This window comes from Ictalurus punctatus, chromosome 1, assembly GCF_001660625.3.
Source record: "Ictalurus punctatus breed USDA103 chromosome 1, Coco_2.0, whole genome shotgun sequence".
NCBI lineage: Eukaryota > Metazoa > Chordata > Actinopteri > Siluriformes > Ictaluridae > Ictalurus > Ictalurus punctatus.
The window spans coordinates 15133533-15156412 of NC_030416.2; the positions used below are offsets into that span (position 1 = coordinate 15133533).

Below are 22880 nucleotides of genomic sequence, written 5' to 3' on the forward strand. Positions count from 1 at the left end.
CATTTTACACTGTTATAGCCATTGTGTGAATTAACACAGTCCATGCCTTCCAAATCCTTAATCATTAGAACCTACATGACTAGTTGTGCATTGTCATGGCGTAGTCGTGGCAGCAGCTCTCTGTTCCTCCACTCCAAAAAACGGCTGAGTGTGTCACTGGGGCTCTTATCTATCAGGATTTTATCTTGATCACTCCAGATCTCCAGCCCCACCAGGGCCACTCGCACATTCAGTGGCCGATAGAACTGAGAGGGAGGACAAAACGTCAACCAAGCTTGAATAGCTTAAACCACAAAATACAGTATTGCAGAGTTTTAGACCAGTTTTTGACCTGATTTCACACTGAACTAAGCATTTATTAGGAACAACTGCACACCTACTCATTTATGCATTTCGGGTAATGTTCACATAACCCATCAGAATGGGGAAAAATGTTTATTTAAGTGAACACTATACAATTGTTGGTGCCAGACAGGCTGGTTTGAGTAACTGCTGATCTCCTGGGATTTTCACCCACAACAGTCAGTAGAGTTGACTCAGAATGGTGCAGTAAAGAAAAAACATCCATTGAGCAACAATTCTGGGGACAGAAATCCCTTGTTGATGAGAGAGGTCAATGGAGAATGGCCAGACTGGTTTGAGCTGACAGAAAGGCTACAGCAACTCAGATAAGCACTCTGTACAATTATGGTGGGCAGAAAAGTATCTCAGAATGCATAATACATCAAAACTTGAGGCAGATGGGCTACAGCAGCAGAAGATCATGTCGGGTTCCACTTCTGTCAGCCAAGAACAGAAAGCTGTGTCTGCACTGGGCACAGGCTCACCAATACTGGACAGATGACGACTGGAACTTTGTAGCCTGGTCTGGTGAATCTGAATTTCTGCTGAAGCACACAGATGGTAGGGTGAGAATTAGGCAGAAACAGCATGAATCCATGGACCCAAACTGCCTTGTGTCACCAGGCTGGTGGAGGTGGTGTAATGGTGTGAGGAATGTTTTCTTGGCACACTTTGGGCCTGTTAATACCAATCAATAATTGCTTGAATGCCACAGCCTATTTGAGTATTGATGCTGACCATGTGCATCCCTTCATGGCCACAATTTACCATCTTCTAATGGCTACTTCCATAATGCACCATGTCACAAAGCAAAAGTCATCTCAAACTGCTTTCATGAACATGATAATGAGTTCAGTGTTCTTCAGTGGCCTTCCCAGTTACTGGATCTGAATCCAATAGAACAGCTTTGAGATGTGGTAGAACGGGAGATTCACAGCATGAAAGTGCACCTGAAAAACCTGCAGGAATTGCGTGATGTAATCATGTCAACATGGACCAGAATCTCAAAGAAATGCTTCCAACATCTTGTGGAATCCATGGCACGAAGAAATGAGGCTGTGCTGAGAGCAAACGGAGGCCCAACCGAGTATTAGTATAGTGTTCCTAATAAACTTCTCAGTGAGTGTACATTCAGGTCCATTCAAACAAAGATAAATACTTAAAAACAAAGCCTAAATACTTTTTTGCATGTTTTTAAAAAAATTATATTTGAATAAAAAATACTCTTTTAAATGGATTGAATGCTGCTTATAGCTGTCAATTTTTTATTTGTACATACAAAAAAACACTTTAATTTTGAAATGCGACAACATTATCAAAACAAATTCCACAAATGAACTCACCCAGTCTACCTGGTTGGCCACATCCAGCATGCGATAAATAATAGTCTTCTTGTTCTTCTGATAATTTAGGTACTGTGACAGACATACATGCAAAAAAACAACAACTTCAAACCACTATATTTAAACAGATAACAAAATATTACAGCATCCTGCAAATACCATCTGTTGACAGAGCAGTAAAATTACCAGTAGATGGTGCTGGAGTAATAAATGTGGATTACTGAACTGCATGAAGTTTGTTCATTTGTTTGTTTTTTACTTGACTTTGCCAAAAAATAATATGACATTCTATGGCACTACTTTCAAACAAAACAGGACTGTATTAGAAGTGCCAAGCCCTTCATGACACAGTGAAACCTGTAACTATTTGAACAAATACTTACAGACTGCATCGAATACGACACTAACAGAAACATACACTTACCTCCTTGTGATCAACCACCAATACCAGCTCAATGTATTTGGTCTCTAAAAGAATATCTCTTTTAGTCTATGAAACATAAACACAGAGGAGTAAATGAGTGCGACAGACAGAGGTGTTTCTTCACATTATGATTATAGACCGTTACAGGAAAACACACACACACACAGCCTCACCCTGTGTATTTGTGGAATAATCTGAATGGGTGGTATAAAGGTGTGAGAAACACCACATCCCCCAGATTCGGAGCTCAGCTGGTGGGTTGGGTAAAGTGTGTGCAATTCCTTCTCTTCTTCTGAATGACCACTTCTCCTTACGCCTTCATCATATTCCTCTGGCTGCAGTTCAAAGCTCAAACTCGCATTGATTACAATCACTCCCCTGCAGAGATAAGCAGGAGAGTTACTTCGCTAATATTGATTTCCCCTTCCCCACTATACATCAGATTATATTACCGTCCATGCATACAGGCTTAAACCCAATACTTGTGTATAGATTATACTTTTGAATGTGAAAAATTCTTTAACCTTCTTATACTCATAATGAATGTAATTAAACTGAGCATAGGTTATAATAGTGTCTTTACACACTACATTCCATGGAAGGAAATGACTTGACTCTGAGCTGACCTGGTCCCTTGATCTACAGGCCATGCAGTGATCAGACACAGGGTTTACCAGCATCAAAAAAATATACGTAGTAGTTATGTCTTTGTGTAGAATTCTGGGGCGGCATGACAGCGCAATGGGGAGCACTTCTGCCTCACAGCTCCAGGGTCTGTGATTCGATCTTGAGCTTGGGTTACTCTCTATGTTGAGTCAGTAGATGGATTGGCGATGGTAAATTGTACCTAGGTGTGAATGTGCACCCTGTGATTGAGGGACACATCATGCCCAGTGTTCCGGGAATAGGTTCTGCCACCCTGATCAGTATAAATGTGATTACTGAAGATGAATGAATATATAATTCTGCACAAAATCCTCTCATTACTTACCTATAGGACAACAGGTTGCTCATATTCAACAGTCTCCAGCCTCATAAGATTCTGACTCACAAGCACACTCTTTGCTACATAATCAATTGTAGTGCAGAGCAATTTAGAGAATTTTATTTAACCATTCTGCTTCAGAAAAAGAACACCCAATATGAACTGCCATACATCTTAAAGATTATATGAACAGGACTGCAGTAGCACAATAACCTAAACCGAATAAACCTCAGCAGACTGAACTTACAATAATAGAAGACTAATGAGTAGAGTCTTACCGTAAGCCAGCGCAGGTGCTGATGGCCACACGGGATTGGGGGAACTCTCTCACAGAGCCATGATAGTAACACTGAGCCTAACAGAAAACAGGTGTAGTTAAATATTTCCCTCTCCTCTGTCATTTTCCCTTCTCGCTCTATCTATCTGACACACACATAGACATGAAGGTCTACTTTCAATCTCACAGGACCCAAGGGAATATGCCACACCATTTTTGAGACAGAAACAAAAGTCACTGTTTCTGTAAAATGCAAGGTGCTACTAGCTTTACATTTGCATTTATTTAAACTATTAACACTAATTAAAATGGCACATTAATGAATTAATAAAAATGAACATACCACCTGGCTCTCCTCCATGGACACCCCACTTCCATTTGGCAGGTAGTAGAAGACATTAGGCAGCTTAGGCAGTAGATCACTGCAGACATGATTGAGGTGGTAGAAAAGCAGATAAATAAACAAAATGAAACATAAGATAGACATAATAATGCATTGCCCTCATATGCTGCATATCTGTGTTTGCATACTCACTGGTTCTTTTCCAGGTCCAGCAGAAGAAGGCTGTTTTCCATTTGAAGCCCACACACCAGTCTCTCTGGGTGACCATTCTGCAGAAGAAAAATAAAATCATGATTGATAGGGACCATTTAATGATTTTATAATACAACCAGAATTCCAAGAATGTAAAATGACAGAATATTACATACAGTTGTGCCCTTAAGTTTGCATACCCCTTGCAGAATCTGCTAAATCTTAATATTGTTAACAAAGTAAGAGAGATCATAAAAATCCCATGTTGTTTTTTATTTAGTACTGTCCTGAATAAGCTATTTCACATAAAATATGTTTACATATAGTCCACAAGACAAAATTATAGCTGAATTTATCAAAATTACCCCGTTCAAAAGTTTACATAACCTTGATTCTTAATACTGTGTGTTGTTATCCAGATGATCCATGATTGTTGTTATGTTTTGTGATAGTTGTTCATGAGTTCCTTGTTTGTCCTGAGCAGTTAAACTGCCCACTGTTCTTCAGAAAAATCCTCCAGGTCCTGCATATTATTTGCTTTTCCTGCATCTTCTGCATATTTGACCCCTTTCCAACAGCGGCTATATGATGTTGAGATCCATCTTTTCACACTGAGGACAACTGAGGGACTCGTACACAACTATTACAAAAGGTGCAAACATTCACTGATGCTCTAGAAGGCAACACGATACATTAAGAGCCAGGGGGATGTAAACTTTTGAACAGGATGATCGGTGTAAATTGTAAGCATTTTGTCTTCTGGGAGACATGTAACTATCTTATTCAGCATCTGAAGCACAATATTAAATGAAGAAAAAAGATCTTTAAACAAAATAATAACAATTTACACTGATCATTCTTGTGGACTACATGTTAACATCTGTTATGTGAAATAGCTTATTCAGGACAGTACTAAATAAAAAACAACATGGGATTTTACGATCCCTCTTATTTTGTTAACAGTATTAAGATTTAGCAGATTCTGCAAGGGGTATGCAAATTTTGGGCACAACTGTATGTACATACAGGAATACATACAATACATATAATAGCAGTTGAAATATTAAGAATCTTGTACATGAGAGTGTAATGTCTGGTGGCAGATTGGGATGAAATAACTTGTATATTAGTGTTTTCTGTATGAAAGCAGAGTCCGGCTTAAAACCCTGCATCGTTAATGCTATTGTGAAATCCTACACAAGCAAATTTCATTTGCTATGCTAAATACATAACGGTTAATGAAGTATTACTGGAAATACTCAGTGAAGTGCCACTCTATTATGTATGAGAATGAAGTTCTGCATAAAGATTTTGTGCATATTTAATGATCCCAGTTCTACACAGTATTATTGTGCCTTCACTCCAACTGGTCTTAGTAAGTGAGAAATATTAGATTTACAAGATCAACTAATTGGGCTGATTGTGATTAAATCAGAATATAACTTAGCCAGATTCGACATTATTTATAATACAGGTACAATTTGAGCTATTTTTGGTTGTTTGTTTTGGTTATTTTTATTAGTAATTTTTAGTTATTGCTTTTTCGTAGTACTACATCTTATCTAGTAAAGGAGCAATAAAGATTTACTGAATGTAATTTGATTTTCACAGAGAGTACAAACATGTCATTAAAATGACCATATCTCTGCACATGAAATAATGTCAAAGTTGCTAAACATATATATTTCTTAGTAGGCTTATCCTCTGTATTCACATTAACATACAGGAATGTTGTCTCTTTAATGGACTAGGTTCATTTTCTGCTGCTACACAGATTTAAACTCACTGCTGAGTTCTGGTGCACTCTAGTGAGATGTCTTAATATCCACCTCTCTTCCCCACACACATCACCATTAAGAACAACAGATCTGCTGATCTTGCTGCTGACAGAGAGTTAAGTGCAGCAGGCAGTGCTGCACTATAAACAGACTTCTCTTCCTTTTTGCTCTCTTAACAGTCATCTAACATCCTGTTACCTGATTCTTGCACAAATCGCATTTTCCTTACATATGAGCCTCTTTCCTGAGTAGGAAGACTGCTAGGTCACATGATTGCAACACACATGAAGATGCACTAACACAGACGCACATATACAAACGATAACCAGCACCCCCACCCCAAAGGACTCATGAAAAAGTGAAAACTCAGTCAGCTTTCCTCTGCACAGCCGCCTCAGCTTCCTGCCTTTCTTCTCTAGCTCCCTCCACATGGGAACAGAGACTTCACACAGACGCTATCGCAAAAGAAAACCTGAGATAGCCTGACAGGCACCAGGAGACTTATTACTGGCCTATCTGTGAGCTTTTAACCACTCTTACAGTAATATTTTGATTTCATTTAATTGATGTTTATTCTATTTGACTGGTGTTTACATTTGAAACTGGCCTAGTGTTGATAATTACACTATAAAATGGCTATGCCTGATTTCTAATAAGTATTAACATGGTTATGTGTTGTGTTCAAAATTCTAAGTAAAGGCAAATTATCATGAGGTATACACTGAAAGCAGGGAAGAAACAGTTCCCTCACACAATATCTGTTTATATGGTAGTTTCTTAATCAGAGTATTGTCTTAATCGGATTAATATCGGATTATTGTTGTCTATGTAAACATGTGTCGTGTGTCGTGTGTGATGTGTTTGCCATGTTTCCTGTTAAAATGATGCTGTTAAATGAGTTCAATACCTTCTTCTTTTGTCAAAGACATTCTTAAAGACTATCTGAAAAAATATATAATATAAATTAAATTTGAAAAATATTTGATGACATTTCGCTAAAAAGTGTTAATTTCCCCTATGTATGGAGACTTTTGGGACACCCTGTATTATCAGAGTAAATGTTTATGCCAACTGCTTTCAATCCAACTCCAGCACTGGTCAAATGGGTGAAACCAACTGTTCAACCTTCTTAGCTTTTACGGGTACATAAGTTCAACCTTTCAACAACCTCATCTTAACACTGACAACATGGATATATTTGGCTGATGTGTCAACAACTGGCCCTTTAGACAGTTCTCACTTCATTTATCATAATCCTGGAGAAAAGAATGCTATGGATCATTAAAGGACAGCTTTGCACGGCATTTCCACAGCTGTGTGTCTGATTCATCATGAGGTTATGGGGGTGGAGGTTGACTGATGGGTAATGTGCATAACTCTAAACTCCCTACCTTCTCTGAAAGATGCTGATTTTATACTTCTTCACAGAAATAAAACTGTTAGAGCCTTAATGATACAAATGCCACAAATGTATTGTACAGTGCCCTCCAGTAATATTGGCACCCTTTGGTAAATATGAGCAAAGAAGGCTGTGAAAAATGGTCTTTACTGTTTAACCTTTTGATTTTTGTTCAAAGAATTCACAAAAATACTCTGCTCTCATGGATATCAAACAATTACAAACACAACATGCAGGTTTATAAAAAAAAATATTTATTAAATATGTGTGCAACAATTATTGGCACCCTTTTAGTCATTACTTTGTGCTACCTCCCTTTGCCAAGATAACAACTCGGAGTCTTCTCCTATAATGCCTGATGAGGTTGGAGAATACATGGCAAGGGATCTGAGACCATTCCTTCATACAGAATCTCTCCAGATCCTTCAAATTTCAAGGTCCATGCTGGCGGACTCTCCTCTTCACTTCACCCCACAGGTTTTCTATGGGTTTCAAGTCAGGGGACTGGGATGGCCATGGCAGGATCTTAATTTTTTGATCAGTAAACCATTTTTGTGTTGACTTTGATGTATGTTTTGGATCACTGTCCTGCTGGAAGATCCAACCACGGCCCATTTTAAGCTTTCTGGCAGAGGCAGTCAGGTTTTCATTTAATATCTGTTAATATTTGATAGAGTCCATGATGCCATATATCCCAACAAAATGTCCAGGTCCTCTGGAAGAAAAACAACCCAAAACATTAAAGAGCCACCATCATATTTAACAGTGGGCATGAGGTACTTTTCCATATGGCTACCTCTCTGTGTGCACCAAAACCAGCTCTGGTGTTTATTGCAAAAAGCTCTATTTTGGTTTCATCTGACCATAGAACCAGATCCCATTTGAAGTTCAGTAGTGTCTGGCAAACTGAAGATGCTTGAGTTTGTTTTTGGATGAGAGTTGAGTCTTTTTTCTTGAAACCCCTCCAAACAACTTGTGGTGATGTAGGTGAATTTGGATTGTAGTTTTGGAGACTTTCTGACCCCAAGATGCAACTAACGTCTGCAGTTCTCCAGCTGTGATCCTTGAAGATTTTTTGGCCACTCGAACCATCCTCTTCACAGTGCGTTTAGACAATATAGACACACGTCCAATTCCAGGTTGATTCATAACATTTCCATTTGACTGGAACTTCTTAATTATTGCCCTGATGGAGGAAATGGGCATTTTCAATACTTTTACTATTCTCAGACCCACTTCCCATTATGTGACATTCAACAACTTTTTACCGCACATCACAGCTATATTCCTTGGTCTTACCCATTGTTATGAATGACTAAGGGAATTTGGCCTATGTGTTACCACATATTTATAGCACTGTGAAACAGGAAGTCGTGTTTGAAAAATTATCTATTCCTGTTCACCCAGGTGTACAAAAAATATCAATGAGAATATACTTCAAATATATTTTTCTCATATGACTTCATATGGGTGCCAATAATTGTTGCACACCAATAATTAACAATGTTTTTTTTTGTTGATAAACCTGTGTTGTGTTTGCAATTGTTTGATATCCATGAGAGCAGAATATTTTTGTGAATTTTTTTTAACAAAAGATCAAATGGTTAAATAATAATATAAATAATAAATTAGTGGAGGGCACTGAATATGGACTGGATAAGTACACCCACAATCGGATATTTGCAGACACAAACACTCAGGATACTTTTGATTAGTGGACAAAAACGCCAACTAGTGCTTCCATGCAAATAATGTGAAGGGTAGAAATATGACTACAGACTAAACCGGAGAACAGCAACTGAGAAGAGAAACAAGAACCTTCCCATGGGACAAGGTGCTGGATGACGAGAATAAGCAGAGAAAGGGAAAACTGAGAAATAGGAAATCAAGCCCCTGCCCTTTTTCAGAATGATTTAAAAGTGCCATTCTCAACATTAATTAATAAACAATTATATTATGTTAAAGGCATTTCAATTCAAATTAACATGAGAGCATGCACAAAAAAAGTAGCAAATCGCGATGCGTCTCGCTTCAACAGGCAGAGAGGTATGCTGAAAGCACTAGGTCTCCTGCTAACCTTTTCATAACATTAGTAGCTTTTTATATGCTTATCGTAGTTTTCAAATTGATCGAGATGGAATGTTCAAGTTCATTACATTTCCAGACATGCCAGTAACCTTATTATATTATATGTATGTTATATAATCAGTAAAGGCACGATGCCAAACAACAGAGACGGCAGAAAATGAAAGAAAAACTGAAGTGAAAGGGACAGCTTCCTTATCAATATGGGTGAAAAAGGTGAGCAAATATGAGAAATATGCAAAAAAGAAAGATGTAAAAAAAATTTTTTTTAAATTTAATTGTGAAATGAATAGTTTTACTGACTTTTACAGTAAGTGACATACAGTAGGTGTGTCACTACATTTGTGGATGGTAATAAGGTAGGTTTTTTTTATTTCATAATGTTTAAATTTTCTTTTAAATATTATTTGGATTCATCTCTCCACTAAATGTTGCTGTTTTGTTGTAATTATTTCTATAAATGTAAAAATGAAATACCATTAGGTTATATTAGTAGTGTCATTCTCATATTCATTATTGTGACCACACAGTCTGTTTACAATGTCTACCAGGATGATAAGAATATGTAGTTAAATTAAAATTAGTAAAGTAGGAAAATCAGCTCTTTGGTGATATAGCCTTTTTTTTTTTTTTTTTTACTTTTGAGCCCCTGCCCCTGAGGAACTCTCTAGCACGTCCCTGTGAGGAGGAATAGGAGATAGAAGGAGAAGAACATTATGGTAAAAAAGAGGCAGATGAATGAAAGAAAGAGTGTGAGAGGTGTGAGTTAGCATCTCTCAGAAGTGATCACAAGTGGTGTCAAGAGACTAATGAGACTAATTAATGACAGTATGACACACTGAAAACTACGCTAAGCAGATAACACCTCCCACACCGCATCAACTTCTCCTCCTCCACCTCCTCCTCCTCTATATCTTATCCATTCTGTCTCCTTCCTGTAGTTTCTTTCTGACCTTTTCACTCACTGCATTCTCTGTATGCCTTTTGTTCTCCATGTTCATGCCACTATCGCCTGACTCGCTGGAGCCTTTCAATCACTCTCTGACCTCAATCACTTACATTGATGTCTGTACCACACTTTCCTGTTCTGTCTCTCTATCGTGCATGCACCCCTCCTTCTGTCCATGATGCAGTGTCCCTACGCACATGTTTCAGCTGGCGGGATGACCTCAGCAGCACATGAATGCTGGGTGTGGTTCATAAGCAAGGCTCAGCGAGAAGAAAGAGAGGGAGTGGGGTAAGCAAGGTCCGTCTTCCTTCCAGTTACTCATGACGGAAGATCTATACTTATTAGTTATTACATTACAATGAGTTTAGTCTTGTGGTCATGAGCAAGTAATCCAGTATGGAGACAGTAAAGCTAGTATTAAGACACAGTGTTACCACAGAGTCTGTTTTACAAAATGACTACTGCCCGATACTGTTGGTTTAGATGTTAATTACACTAAAGCATTCTCTGATTAGCACTTTGGATCAAAAGTTTTGGGAATTTGAATGAGATTTTCAGTTACAGTAACAAAATAGACCACTCCCTGTCTCTGATGGTCTCTTGGCGTCCACACAAATCTCAGCAGTTACACAACACATCATAATGTTTCCAGAATTTTACAAGCATGGGGGAATAAGAGATGAAAGCTCCATAAAACCTTGTGTTCTCTCTCTCTCTCTCTCTCTCTCTCTCTCTCTCTCTCTCAGAGCGACGCCCTAACTATCATACACAGCCACTTCCTTTTCATCCTTTCATCCATTTCTGTAGCTGCAGTGCTTCTCCTGTAGTACACTGATAGGTCAGTGACTGAATGTTCTGAGGTGTAGTCATGCTGATAAGCAACACAGTGTGTCTGCACACTCAGATACTGACTGATCTGCCGTCTAATCACAGACTTTACAATACAGCACAGCATTACGCTGGAACAGCACAGAGACCCTAAGTGTGTCCATATGTAAGTGTGTCTAAGTGCATGTGCTCGATCTCACTTAACTAAGCAGTGGTGTTAAGATAGATCAAGGCTCAGACACACCGGAATATGAGTCAACACCAGCATAAGCCTATTCATAGCTTTGAATCATATAGAGTAACTTCAATATATTTTCTAGAGCAGCATAGCTCTGACAATAGTGCCGGCTGTAATATAACTGATAAATTTACATATTAATGTGCTTATTCTAAAAAGATAGTCAGTACATTTACATGGACAACAATAATCCGATATTAACCCAATTAAGACAATACTCTGATTAAGAAACTACCACGTAAACAGCAATTTTTTATTACCTTAATCCGACTAAAGTCATACTCGAAGTAAACACTAATCGAATTAAGACATGTGGAGTACTCCTGTTTTAGTCGCATTATCGACGTGCATTACAGACATGTACACACCTTAATCACACTATTAACGTCGTGTGGGAGTTTTCACTGCATTTTGCGACAGGACACGTACACACACGGCAGCGCTCAACCGTTTGATGGCAAACAAGAGAACAGGCTGCGTCCGAAACCACGTACTTACCTACTATATAGTAGAAGAAATACACGTTTTTCGGCTACTATATAGTAGGTGCGTATGTGATTTGGGACGCAGCCCACAGCTTCAAGCAGTTGGCTATTTGCACGTATAGCATGACAAATAATTAACTGAACTTGAAGCTTACATAAAATAAAAAATGAAACACCCAAAACTGTATACGGTACCATAACGAAGATGAACTGTATGTTGATACGTGAAATTCTGGAGGGAACGTCGGATGGCGAGGCGTGGGGACGTAATGTCGTGTGCTGTTAATCGTTCTAGTTCTATAACATGTAAAATGGGAACATGAAAGGAAACTTCTAAAAGCAACTCATGTAAACACCTTAATCACAATATTGTCTTATTCAGAATAAGGTCAATAATTAGATTATTGCTGTCCATGTAAACGCAGTCACTGACATAAACAGTAAAATGAAGAAATTTATTTTTTTGACTCTGGTTATTCTGCTAAAGCTAGCGGCATCTTTATGTTATCTGCCATCGACTGGGAAACGGCTTATAATTCCGGTTAGTAAAAAACCCCACTAGTGTTCTATTTGAGACAATACTACCCTTCTAAACTAGACGGTAGCGAACACAGTGCACAGTGTAAGTGCATAGAGTATAGTATATCATTTTTTGTCTAATTAACTTCAATAAAGAGAAAACACAAGTGATAACAGAAACAAACTTGTCTCATGAGCACTGCACAACATTAAACATGATAACAATCAACATCATGATCACATCACCCTGGCACTGATTATTTTCCTATAATAGCATGCCTGTCATATTTTATTAGTTACACATTTGACCTTCAGTTCTTTTAAGAAGTCTTTTAAGTCAAGCAGCCTGTCACTGTACATATACGATCCAGCTAATGGTTAGCATACACACAACACACAGTGTATATGGGCTAATTTATACAAAATATTGTAATCTGATAGATAATACACACAAATATGTTTTGTGTGTGAATGTGAAGCTGCATTTAACCCATTAAAATATCTGGATATTATTAAATAAGCCCTATGATTTCTTCAGTAACTACAGTAAAACCGAACAGGAGAAGTATGCAGTGAACAAAGTGAGGAATGTACGTTTGGACCCAGTGAAAGTGTTGGGCGTGTAAGAGGTTAATTGGGAGGGGTTTCGACTAATTCCACATCAACTGAGGTCAGACTTGGCAATGGAAGGCAAATAATTGTTAAAGGCATAGGGTGGACTTTGTATATGAATGGGTGTCAGTTAGAGAGGAACAGGAAAGGCTAATAAATTACATATGCACATACTCCCACACATACCGACACCCACACCCATAGCATCACTCCACCTTTCCTCTTTCTGTGAACACAGACACACACTGCTCCCCACCTTTCCTCACTTTTGGAAAACAATCTAAAAACAGAGTGCAGTTGCCATGGTTGCATACGCAGCCTGATTCACTCAAACACACACACGCACACACACACACACACACACAGACACACACACACACACACACACACACACACACAGACACACACACACACAGCATCTCAGAAAGGGGCTTCCAGCTAATGATAGCTGAAACATGATGAGTAAGGATCATGTGGGTAACTTCCAATTACAAGTATGACATAAAGAAAGCAACTGCAAAAGTGGCTTGAATATAGTCAAATGTATCTAGTATTTCCTATTATAAGAACCAAATACAAGGTTGTTAAACATATTTCAAAGCAATGTTTTAATGTTTTCTTATTCTACTGGCAGATAATTTGGCTTCTTTCAAGAATTAAATGCTTAAAATGAGCAAAATGATCTGCCAATAGAATAAAATTATTTCAAGCTTAAACTTAGTTAAAAAAAAAAAAAACTCTAGAAATAGGTTTAATGATCTTATATTTGGTTTATGATAATCTTATAATAAGGAAATACTAGATCAAGCTGACTACATTCAAGATACGTTTACTTGCTAACATTACTATGTCTTGTAGGTTACAAATATTGCGAAAGAAAAAGAATGAACAATTAGAAACTCACATACACCGGCATGTCTGCACGGTGTACGTGAGTGCGACTGATTCTGTGCTCCAGACACCTGCACCGCCTCTCCACAAAGTTCTAAAGCTAAGCAGAAAATAGAATGAATGTCGGGGTCTGGTCCAGTTCCTGAAAGCACAGAGAGTTTGCTCAGTCATGTCTTCACTATGTGCTTTTTTAATGAGGGAACAAGGAGTGATGAGAGGTGGATCTGCTGGCTAGTTTCCTTTTTTTTGCCCTCCTGCAATGCAGGAAGGAAGCAGGGGCGCTGACACTTTTTACTGGAGGCTTCCTGAAATAAATATGATTTGAGAGGAGGGGAAGTGGAGGCAACTTTAAGGGGATCGTCATGTCCTGTGCAGCTGAGAAGACCCTTGATATCATATCCTGTTCTATTCCACACACACACACACACACACACAAAGCACATTAGAGCACAATGATACTCATAGTTAAGACCACAAGAGGAAACCTAATCCCAAATAACAATGCTGATTAGGGCTAGAGTACGGTCATTATAATTTATAGACGCTATAAAATAAATATCAATTTAAAAAAATAATATAGAATTAATAATGAACTTTCAGGTGTACAGACTCCTGGAAGAACACAGTTTCAGCTCATTACAGTCTCATCGTAGGGAGTTTTTCCTTGCCATTGTCTCCGCTGGTTTAAGGATCTAAATCTAAATCTGTATCCGGATTTCTGTAAAGCTGCTTTACAACAATGTCCATTGTTAAATGAATTGAATTTAACATTTAGTTACCAACCCCTTTTTGAAATGAATCAGTTAAATTCAAATAAAATATTTATATAATTTGTGATGTGTGTATAATATACAGTATGTATCACTGACAAAAGAACAATGCCCAATCAGTTGAGAACAGCATTTGGTAATGTGTTGATAAATCTGTGTTTGATATATAACTAGGCTCGTGCTTCAGATAATATGTATACAGATTATGAATCATGTGATGTCATTTGTAGTACAATCTATGTATATAATGTATGCACATGATAGAAGTGGAAGAAATATAAAATATGACAATATACTATATAATCTTGTTGCTATTGTAATTGGTAATGATCTATTATATGATATCAGTGCTGGTTTGCGAACCCAACAAATTTTTGACTCATGACACAAGACACAGTCTTCTGATAAGAGTATCTGACCAGAAGCTTTGACTGAGAGCAGAGAACAGGCATTGGCTGCTTGATTAAATCTTCTCTGTGATGATCCTGCTGGAGCCGCAGACACACAGCCTCAGTGCCGACCTACAGGGCAGCTCTAAACGGATTTTCTACTCTGTCTCATTTGGTGTTCTATAAAAACAATCTAATCCACTTAGAAAAAAAGATTAGAAGACAGAGAAATAAAACGCTTTCTTCCTATAGTAGGGAATACTACAAGTTTGAAACCTGAAAAGAAGAAAAAAAACACCATCTGTTGCTGGAAGTCCTAGAGAGCAAAAACTGGTCATGCTCTCTGCGTAGGAGGGATTGTAATTACTCGCCCCCTGTCAGTCAGAGTGACACTAGAAATTTGAGGATGTATGTGAGCTCAAGTATGTGGAAGAGAGCAGGTAGCACTTCCTTCAGAGTGTGTTCAGTTGCCCTGTGACGCAGCATGAGCAGTAGTTTAAAAACATGCAGTGGCTGACTTCGAGTCCTAGACTTCACTGTCTATGGCTGCACTGCAAAAAATCGTAGCGAAAATATCTTGAATATAGTCCGATTGATCATTTATCTAGTACTTCTTATTATAAGATCACCATAAACCAAACATAAGATCATTAAACCTATTTCTGTACATTACTCATTCTAAGCTCGTAGTTTTCTTATTCTATTGACAGAAAAAGACTATTTCAAGCTTGAAACGAGTACAAATGGCTTAAAATAGATTTAATAATCTTATATTTGGTTTATTGTAGTCTTATAATAAGAAATAATAGATCAATTTGACTATATTCAAGGTCTTTTCACTTGTCATTTTTTGCAGTGAGGTAGCTGTTGTGTGATAGGGGAGCGCTAACTAATGGGTGGGAATTCTGTGCTTGCTTAGAAGCTGTTTTGCAGTTTGTTTCTGCACGAGCTGATAATGTAGTGCATGCCCACAGAGTGCAGTGACTCGCTTCTCTCACCCGTAAAACGTTACTCAGGCTCCTCCTGTGTCCATCCACAATGACAAAAGGTCTCATCGTCCCCAGTGGCTTAACTCCTCTCCTACGAACTGCCACTGTAAGGAGACAGAGGAAATAATTAGCATGCACATTATATAAAAATATACCTGTTTGTCTACATAGCTTATTGGTCAGCTATCATATGTATTTCTCATTTTCTCTGAATGCTGCTTAGATCTTATTTTTGCTCTACGGCAGACACAAGGATGTCTTCCAGACACAGAACTCCAGCCAGTCTCGAATAATGACATCATCATTACTGCTGTACAAACAGTCAACCTGACTGCCACCTCTTAGCAATGTTTATTTTTCCATTACACAACTGTAACAGTTTCCAAGGAGTTCATATGTTAAGCAATAATGTTTTACTCTCAATATTAGAAACCTCCACACACTACATACTATAGTACATACCATTAAAGCTACAGTGCACAGGATTATTGTTGTTAAAAATGAAGACAACATCATAATTCAGTCACGGGAGGGGAAAAAATACTTTATAACATGTTCCTGAGCTGCTGTGAGTTGGTCTAACAATCCTATATATATATATATATATATATATATATATATATATATATATATATATATATATATATATATATATATAAAAGACAACCAACATTACATTGCCAATATATAATTCCAGATGAACACTTCCTGGACACCACTTCAATAAATGAACATTTCATTTATAATCATAATTTCTAGCTGGGTATTTACATGATTTCCCCCTCCTATTGAACCAATATAGAATATATATATAGTCATATATGTAATGCAGTAATGTAAACATCCGTGGAATTTAGGAGATATACAGACACTTGAGGTACTTTATTTTTTTAAACTTTAAAAAATTCTCTAGTGTGTTTGCTCTTTGACTTTGAATACAAACTTCTTTACTTTTACTTTAGTATTTTGCTAGTCAGCACGAATTCAAAATGTCTGACAGGTGCTCACAATCTTTTGAACTCAGAATAAACCCAGCAAATGATCTATCCTGAAATGTTGATGATCGACAGAATAAGGCCCAGTTTATTTTCAGAATACACTACAATCACTCCAAAATAGATGATGACAACTCACATACCTGCATCACGAGCTGCACATTCTTTGCATGCCTGTTTAGCCTTTCGATTAGCAGCCCCCGAAGGATGTGTTCATTTCGGCGCCATTATAAGTCACTGACTTAAGTTTCATTTTTGCATTTTGTTCAACGTACCCTATATATTCATACATTCAGAGGGTGGGACCCACTTTGAAGCGGTGACATTAATTGATTTCACTACAGATGAAATGCACCTATATCCAATGGACAGTCTAGTCTTATGATGCCCTTCTTGATTGGCAGACTAGAGTATAGGGATGTCACAGTTATGGAGACCCTGCCTCCAAGCCCGAGGCCCTAGGCCAGGGGTGTCCAATCTTATCCGGAAAGGGCCGGTGTGAGTATAGGTTTTCATTTCAACCAAGCAGGAGCCACACCTGATTCCACCTGTTTAATCAGTTGAATTTGGCTTTCAGTAGACTCCGGTGTGGTTCCTGTTTGGTTAGAATGAAAACCTGCACCCACACCGGCCCTTTCCAGATAAGACTGGACACCCGTGCCCTAGGCAATTGTCTACTCTGCCTATTGGTAGCGTCAGCCCTGGGTGTCAGGTTAGACTAAGTGGGATATTTGTGCACATACATCATTCACCAGCTCAGATATGTCAAACGTCCTGACACCCCAACTTCAAGCATGAAAGAAGTCTGACTATAGAGGGCCAGTCAGAAGTCAGCAGCCAACTGGGGAGAGAAGAGTGTGAGAGTGTAAACGAACATGAGTTAGAGTGAGAGTCAATACGATACGATAGGAGGAAATTGATTCAATACTGAGAGTTTTTTTTAACTTCCTGAATAGCTTTTGCTGGGAATATAATAAATGACTGTCAGTCGATTTGCCCTCGATATGAATTAGTATTGTTGTTGAGTTACAAAGTTGTTGAGCTGGAGAACTCATGATATCTGGCTTGTGACTAAGCCAGGAGTTGTTTGTACAGATATTTATATGTTTCTAAACTGAGTTATATCCAGCAAAAGTGAGTCAACACTCAGTATGCTTCTGTAATACTGAGGTAATGGCAGTATATAATCATATCCTCAGAGCTGCAAACACTTGGTTCTTTTCCTAAAATGCATACTATCTCTTTAAATATATTGTCAATACACCACTGGTATTACTACTATGTAATCATACTACTTCGTGTGCGTTACACAGATAGGGACACATCCCTCAATTCTGTCTGAATGTGTTTTAGTGCTGTCAAATACTTTTAAAAATTGCATTTGTGCAATTCATGCAGTGGACTCCACAGAACTCACACAAGGAACTCACGTTCCTCCACAATTAGCAATGGCAGAAGTAGTAGGATGTTTCTGCCACAGAATGTGAAATTCCAAAATCTTGCAATCAATAATGCATTTCATTTCTCAATCCCCCATGGTTCAGATTTATGCTTTGCACAGCTTTGCACTAACGTGCACCATGGACTGTATTCACTGCCTGATGACCAAATCTATTACATGGTATATTAATATTATTATATTATCACATAAGTGCCCATTAACTGACCAGTCCCAGGATGCTTTCAACATTCTTTCAACATTACCATTAATGCACTGCAGTTCCCAAGAATATTGCTTAACATAGTTGAGAGCTCAAGGCTCAAATGAGGAGGAATAATGGGATAGTGACAACAGAAATTGCAGTGTGCAGTGTACATATACTGTATATGATCAAAGCTCTTCTCAAGTTACTGTCGGTTCATGATGTCATTTCTCAGCCTACTCTCTGGTAGTAAGCAGAATACAGGAAATACCGTGCTTTATGGTATGTGTGTGCCACATGCAACTGCAGCAGCATTAACAACACTGGCCATTTCTACAGCTGAATAACTGTTGTTGAGCTTTGCATCTTGTGGCTTAAAAACAAAAGAACTTTTCATACTGCAAAATAAGTAATTCTATTACGTTAATGAATTATTATCGTATTAAACGTTTATCTTTTTATAAATTACAATGACGGTCATTGTAAAGTGTTCTGTGGAACTAATAGGCACATGTGTGTGTTGTCTGCAGCTGTGTGTGTACGAATGAGTAACAGTGACCATCTGTGGTCAGTAAATTTTGTTTGTGACTGAAGGCTAAAGCTGGCTTCATAATACTATAGTCACCCCAACAAAGACTTTCAAATATAACATGAGAAGCTTTGTTGTTTCCCATGATTTCTTATCTTTAGCGAATACAATGCCTTCTCTTTCATTACCATTAGCACTCAAACAATGTGTTGCCCTCTGTTTGTTTGGTTATGAAGCTAAGACATTGCTCTTTACTCATTCTAAAGTAAATCTACCCAAATACAGAACTTTGTTTTAAAAAGTTAGAGATTATGGTTAGAACTAGTCTTGCGTATTTCAACTGTGAAGTACACATATTCATCCATCCATCCATCCATTGTCCATATCGCTTATCCTACACAGGGTCACGGGGAGCCTGGAATCTATCCCAGGGAACTCTTGGTGCAAGGTGGGGTACACCCTAGATGGGGTACCAACCCATCGCCGGGCACACACACACTCACACACCCATTCACACACTACAGACAATTTGGAAATGCCAATCAGACTACAGCGCTTGTCTTTGGACTGGGGGCTGGGGGGTAGAAACCGGAGTACACGGAGGAAGCCCCCGAAGCACAAGGGGATATAAAAGAAGAGATACATAAATAAATCATATAAATTTGACTATTTACACATATTACTCAATTTTCTTGCCAGAACATGAGTACAAAGTGTCAACACAAATAGATTAGCACACTTCCCTAGACTCTGTGACTCTCTCTGACATTACTTCTACATTAATATTTGGTTTTGTATAGGGCACATATTGCAAGGTAACTGAATATTTCACAGACAGTATGATGACAACCGTTAATATAATATTCCAGCAGGTAAATGCAGCTGTTCACTGACTACAGACCAAATCAAACCTACCCACAATGGCTTACAACAAAATTCAGGTGCAAAAAAAAAGGAAAAAGAAAAAACTTACAGTAACCTGGTTGCATAAGTGTGCACACCCCTTAACTAATACTTTGTTAAAACACCTTTTGCTTGTAATAACTCAGTCTTTTTGGGTAAGAGTCTACCAACTTTCAGATTTGGGTCATTTTATTCCACTCTTCCTTGCAAAAATGCTCCAAATTGATCAAATTGTGAGGAGATCTCCTGTGCACAGCCCTCTTCATGTCATTTCACAGGTTTTCAATACGCTTTAGATCTGGGCTCTGACTGGGCCATTACAATTTTTTTTTTTTTTTCTCGTTATTACTTTGTTGACTTGGATTTGTGCTTTGGGTTGTTATCATGCTGGAAGGTGTTTTTTTTTCTTCATCTTTAACAAAGGCCTGCATGTTTTGTGCCAAAATAGATTGGCATTTGGAGCAATTTATTATTGGTTCTATCTTGAATAAAGCCCCAGTCCCAGCTGAAGAGAAGCAGCCCTATAGCATGATGCTGCCATCACCATGCTTCACAGTGGGTATGGCATTCTTTACACGTTTGGCCACATGGGTTGGAGTGACTGTTTGTATGTTTTGACTCAATTGAGATGTTGTGATAATTACTTTTGAACATGAGTGTGAATGTGACTGGTTAATTATGAGCACAGTCCCATTACATAAGGTTGTGCACACTTACAAACTATTATACATCCCCCCCCATGTTTAAAATGGTTCTATTTGTTTTTCACTTGAATTTTGTTGGTTGCTTTAACACATTAAAGGTGGAAAAAATATCTGACATGATTTATCTTGGTTTCATTTTTGTATATTACAAAAACCTGCAATTTTAACAGGGGTGTATAGACTTTTATATCCACTGTAACTTATCCCAGCTGCTATACACTCTCAGAAAAAAAGGGAACTAAATGATACCTTTCCTTGTGCTGATCAGGTACCATCAAGTGTACACCAAATTTACCTTTAGTACGTATCTTTTACATAGACATACGTGCATGTAGTGCATATTTAATGCTTCAAGCCTTAAAAACTATCCATCCATCCATTTTCCATTACCCTACACAGGGTTATGGGGGAATCTGGAGCCTATCCCAGGGGCCAGCCTGGACGGGATGTCCACCCATTGCAGGGCACACACTGCAGACAATTTGGAAATACCAATCAGCATACAACTCATACATTTGGCAGAGGAAACTGGAGTACCCAGAGGAAACATGCAAGCTCCATGCACAAGGGCGGAAGCAGGATTCGAACCCAAAACCCCGGAGGCGCGAAGCAAATGTGCTAACCACTAAGCCGTAAAAGCCTAAGCTCCTTAAAAATTAATCAGTCCATTTATGTACCTTAAATATTTTCCACAGCTACAGTAAACCCACTTTTACAGGTGAAAGATACATAGTAAAGGTATAAAAGATGTACTCCTGGAGTACCTTTGATGCATCCCCCCCCCCCAAATCATTAGACATGATTTGGTCTAATGAGAGACTGGTAGCCTACCTGAGTGAACAGAATGAGTTATTGCAGGTGTGCTCGTCAGCACATCATCTTGGCTGTGGGTCTCTGTCCTTCTCTCAGTGCTGAAGACTTCTCCAGGTACAGCGGAAATCCACGCGCTCCTGAATGTACCACTAAACGTTAGAAAAAGCAGCACAGTGACAAGGGTCCGAAACACAAGAAGCAAACCGTGGCTCATTGTCTATTTTTCCATTCGGTGTGAAAGAAAGGAGTGAGAAGCTGCCAGATGTTTCCACAACGATGACATCCAGGTGCGAGAGTGTGTGCTACGTCTTTAGGGGACACACTATCCGTCAATAAAGGCAGGTGGGGTGAGCGGGGGTAATACTTAAGGTTATTGAATGTGTACACCTTTCACCTGCGGTCCAAACTGAACACTGTAGATCGGCCCAGCGCTCGCGCCTTCACACGCAGTCGTCATCTCCCATTCAAAATGTCTGCGATGTTGTCAGTTTCAATACTGAGAAAAAGGAAACGACTCTTTCTTTCCTAACATAGTACATCTTAACGTATCGCCGTGGAGGGACCGTGCGGCTCTGTAGCTCCTGCTGAACTAAATGTTTACAAGGTCGCTGTAGTGCTCGTCAGCAAGGCGGGATTTCCTCCTGCTGCTTAACCCTTTCATGGCCGAGTACTAACGCGGAGACTGATTTAGATGTGCCCATGAGTTTGCATACCCCTTGCAGAATCTGTAAATCTTAATATTGTTAACAAAGTAAGAAGGATCATAAAATCCCATGTTGTTTTTTATTTAGTACTGTCCTGAATAAGCTATTTCACATAACAGATGTTTACATATAGTCCACAAGACAAGGTTATAGCTGAATTTATAAAAAATTACCCTGTTCAAAAGTTTACATAAGCTTGATTCTTAATACTGTGTGTTGTTATCCAGATGATCCATAACTGTTGTTATGTTTTGTGATAGTTGTTCATGAGTTCCTTGTTTGTCCTGAGCATGTAAACTGCCCAATGTTCTTCAGAAAAATCCTCCAGGTCCTGCACATTCTTTGCTTTTCCAGCATCTTCTGCATATTTGACCCCTTTCCAACAGCAGCTATATGGTGTTGAAATCCATCTTTTCACACTGAGGACAACTGAGGGACTCGTACACGACTATTACTTACAAAAGGTGCAAACGTTCACTGATGCTCAAGAAGGCAGCACGATACATTAAGAGCCAGGGGGATGTAAACTTTTGAACAGTGTAAATTGTTGTTATTTTGTTTAATATTCTCTCTTTTTTCATTTAGTACCGCCCGTCAGACGCTAAATAAGACAGTTACATGTCTCCCAGATGATAAAATACTAACAATTTACACCCATCATCCTGTTCAAAAGTTTACATCCCCCTGGCTCATGGATCATCCAGGTAACAACACACAGTATTAAGAATCAAGGGTGTGTAAACTTTGAACG

At 38.5% G+C, this 22880-nt stretch overlaps 1 protein-coding gene across 3 annotated transcripts in view; it reads right to left on the reverse strand.

Moving 5' to 3' along the window:
• Positions 1–22030, reverse strand: part of adam15 (ADAM metallopeptidase domain 15) — a 33027-nt gene extending 10997 nt beyond the window's left edge. The window contains exons 1-9 of one of the 3 annotated variants that reach the window (XM_017474803.3): positions 21444–22030; positions 15848–15942; positions 3907–3983; positions 3715–3793; positions 3373–3449; positions 2283–2487; positions 2110–2175; positions 1686–1757; positions 76–245 (exon numbers count right to left, since the gene is read on the reverse strand). In XM_017474803.3, coding sequence (XP_017330292.1) covers positions 76–245; positions 1686–1757; positions 2110–2175; positions 2283–2487; positions 3373–3449; positions 3715–3793; positions 3907–3983; positions 15848–15942; positions 21444–21639 — 1037 coding nt within the window. In that variant the 5' untranslated portion in view covers positions 21640–22030. Of the gene's footprint in view, positions 1–75; positions 246–1685; positions 1758–2109; positions 2176–2282; positions 2488–3372; positions 3450–3714; positions 3794–3906; positions 3984–15847; positions 15943–17576; positions 19591–21443 lie in introns of those variants that run through there. The other 2 variants (XM_017474821.3, XM_047156101.2) reach the window with 2 other exon arrangements.
• Between the last annotated feature and the right edge of the window lie 850 nt (positions 22031–22880).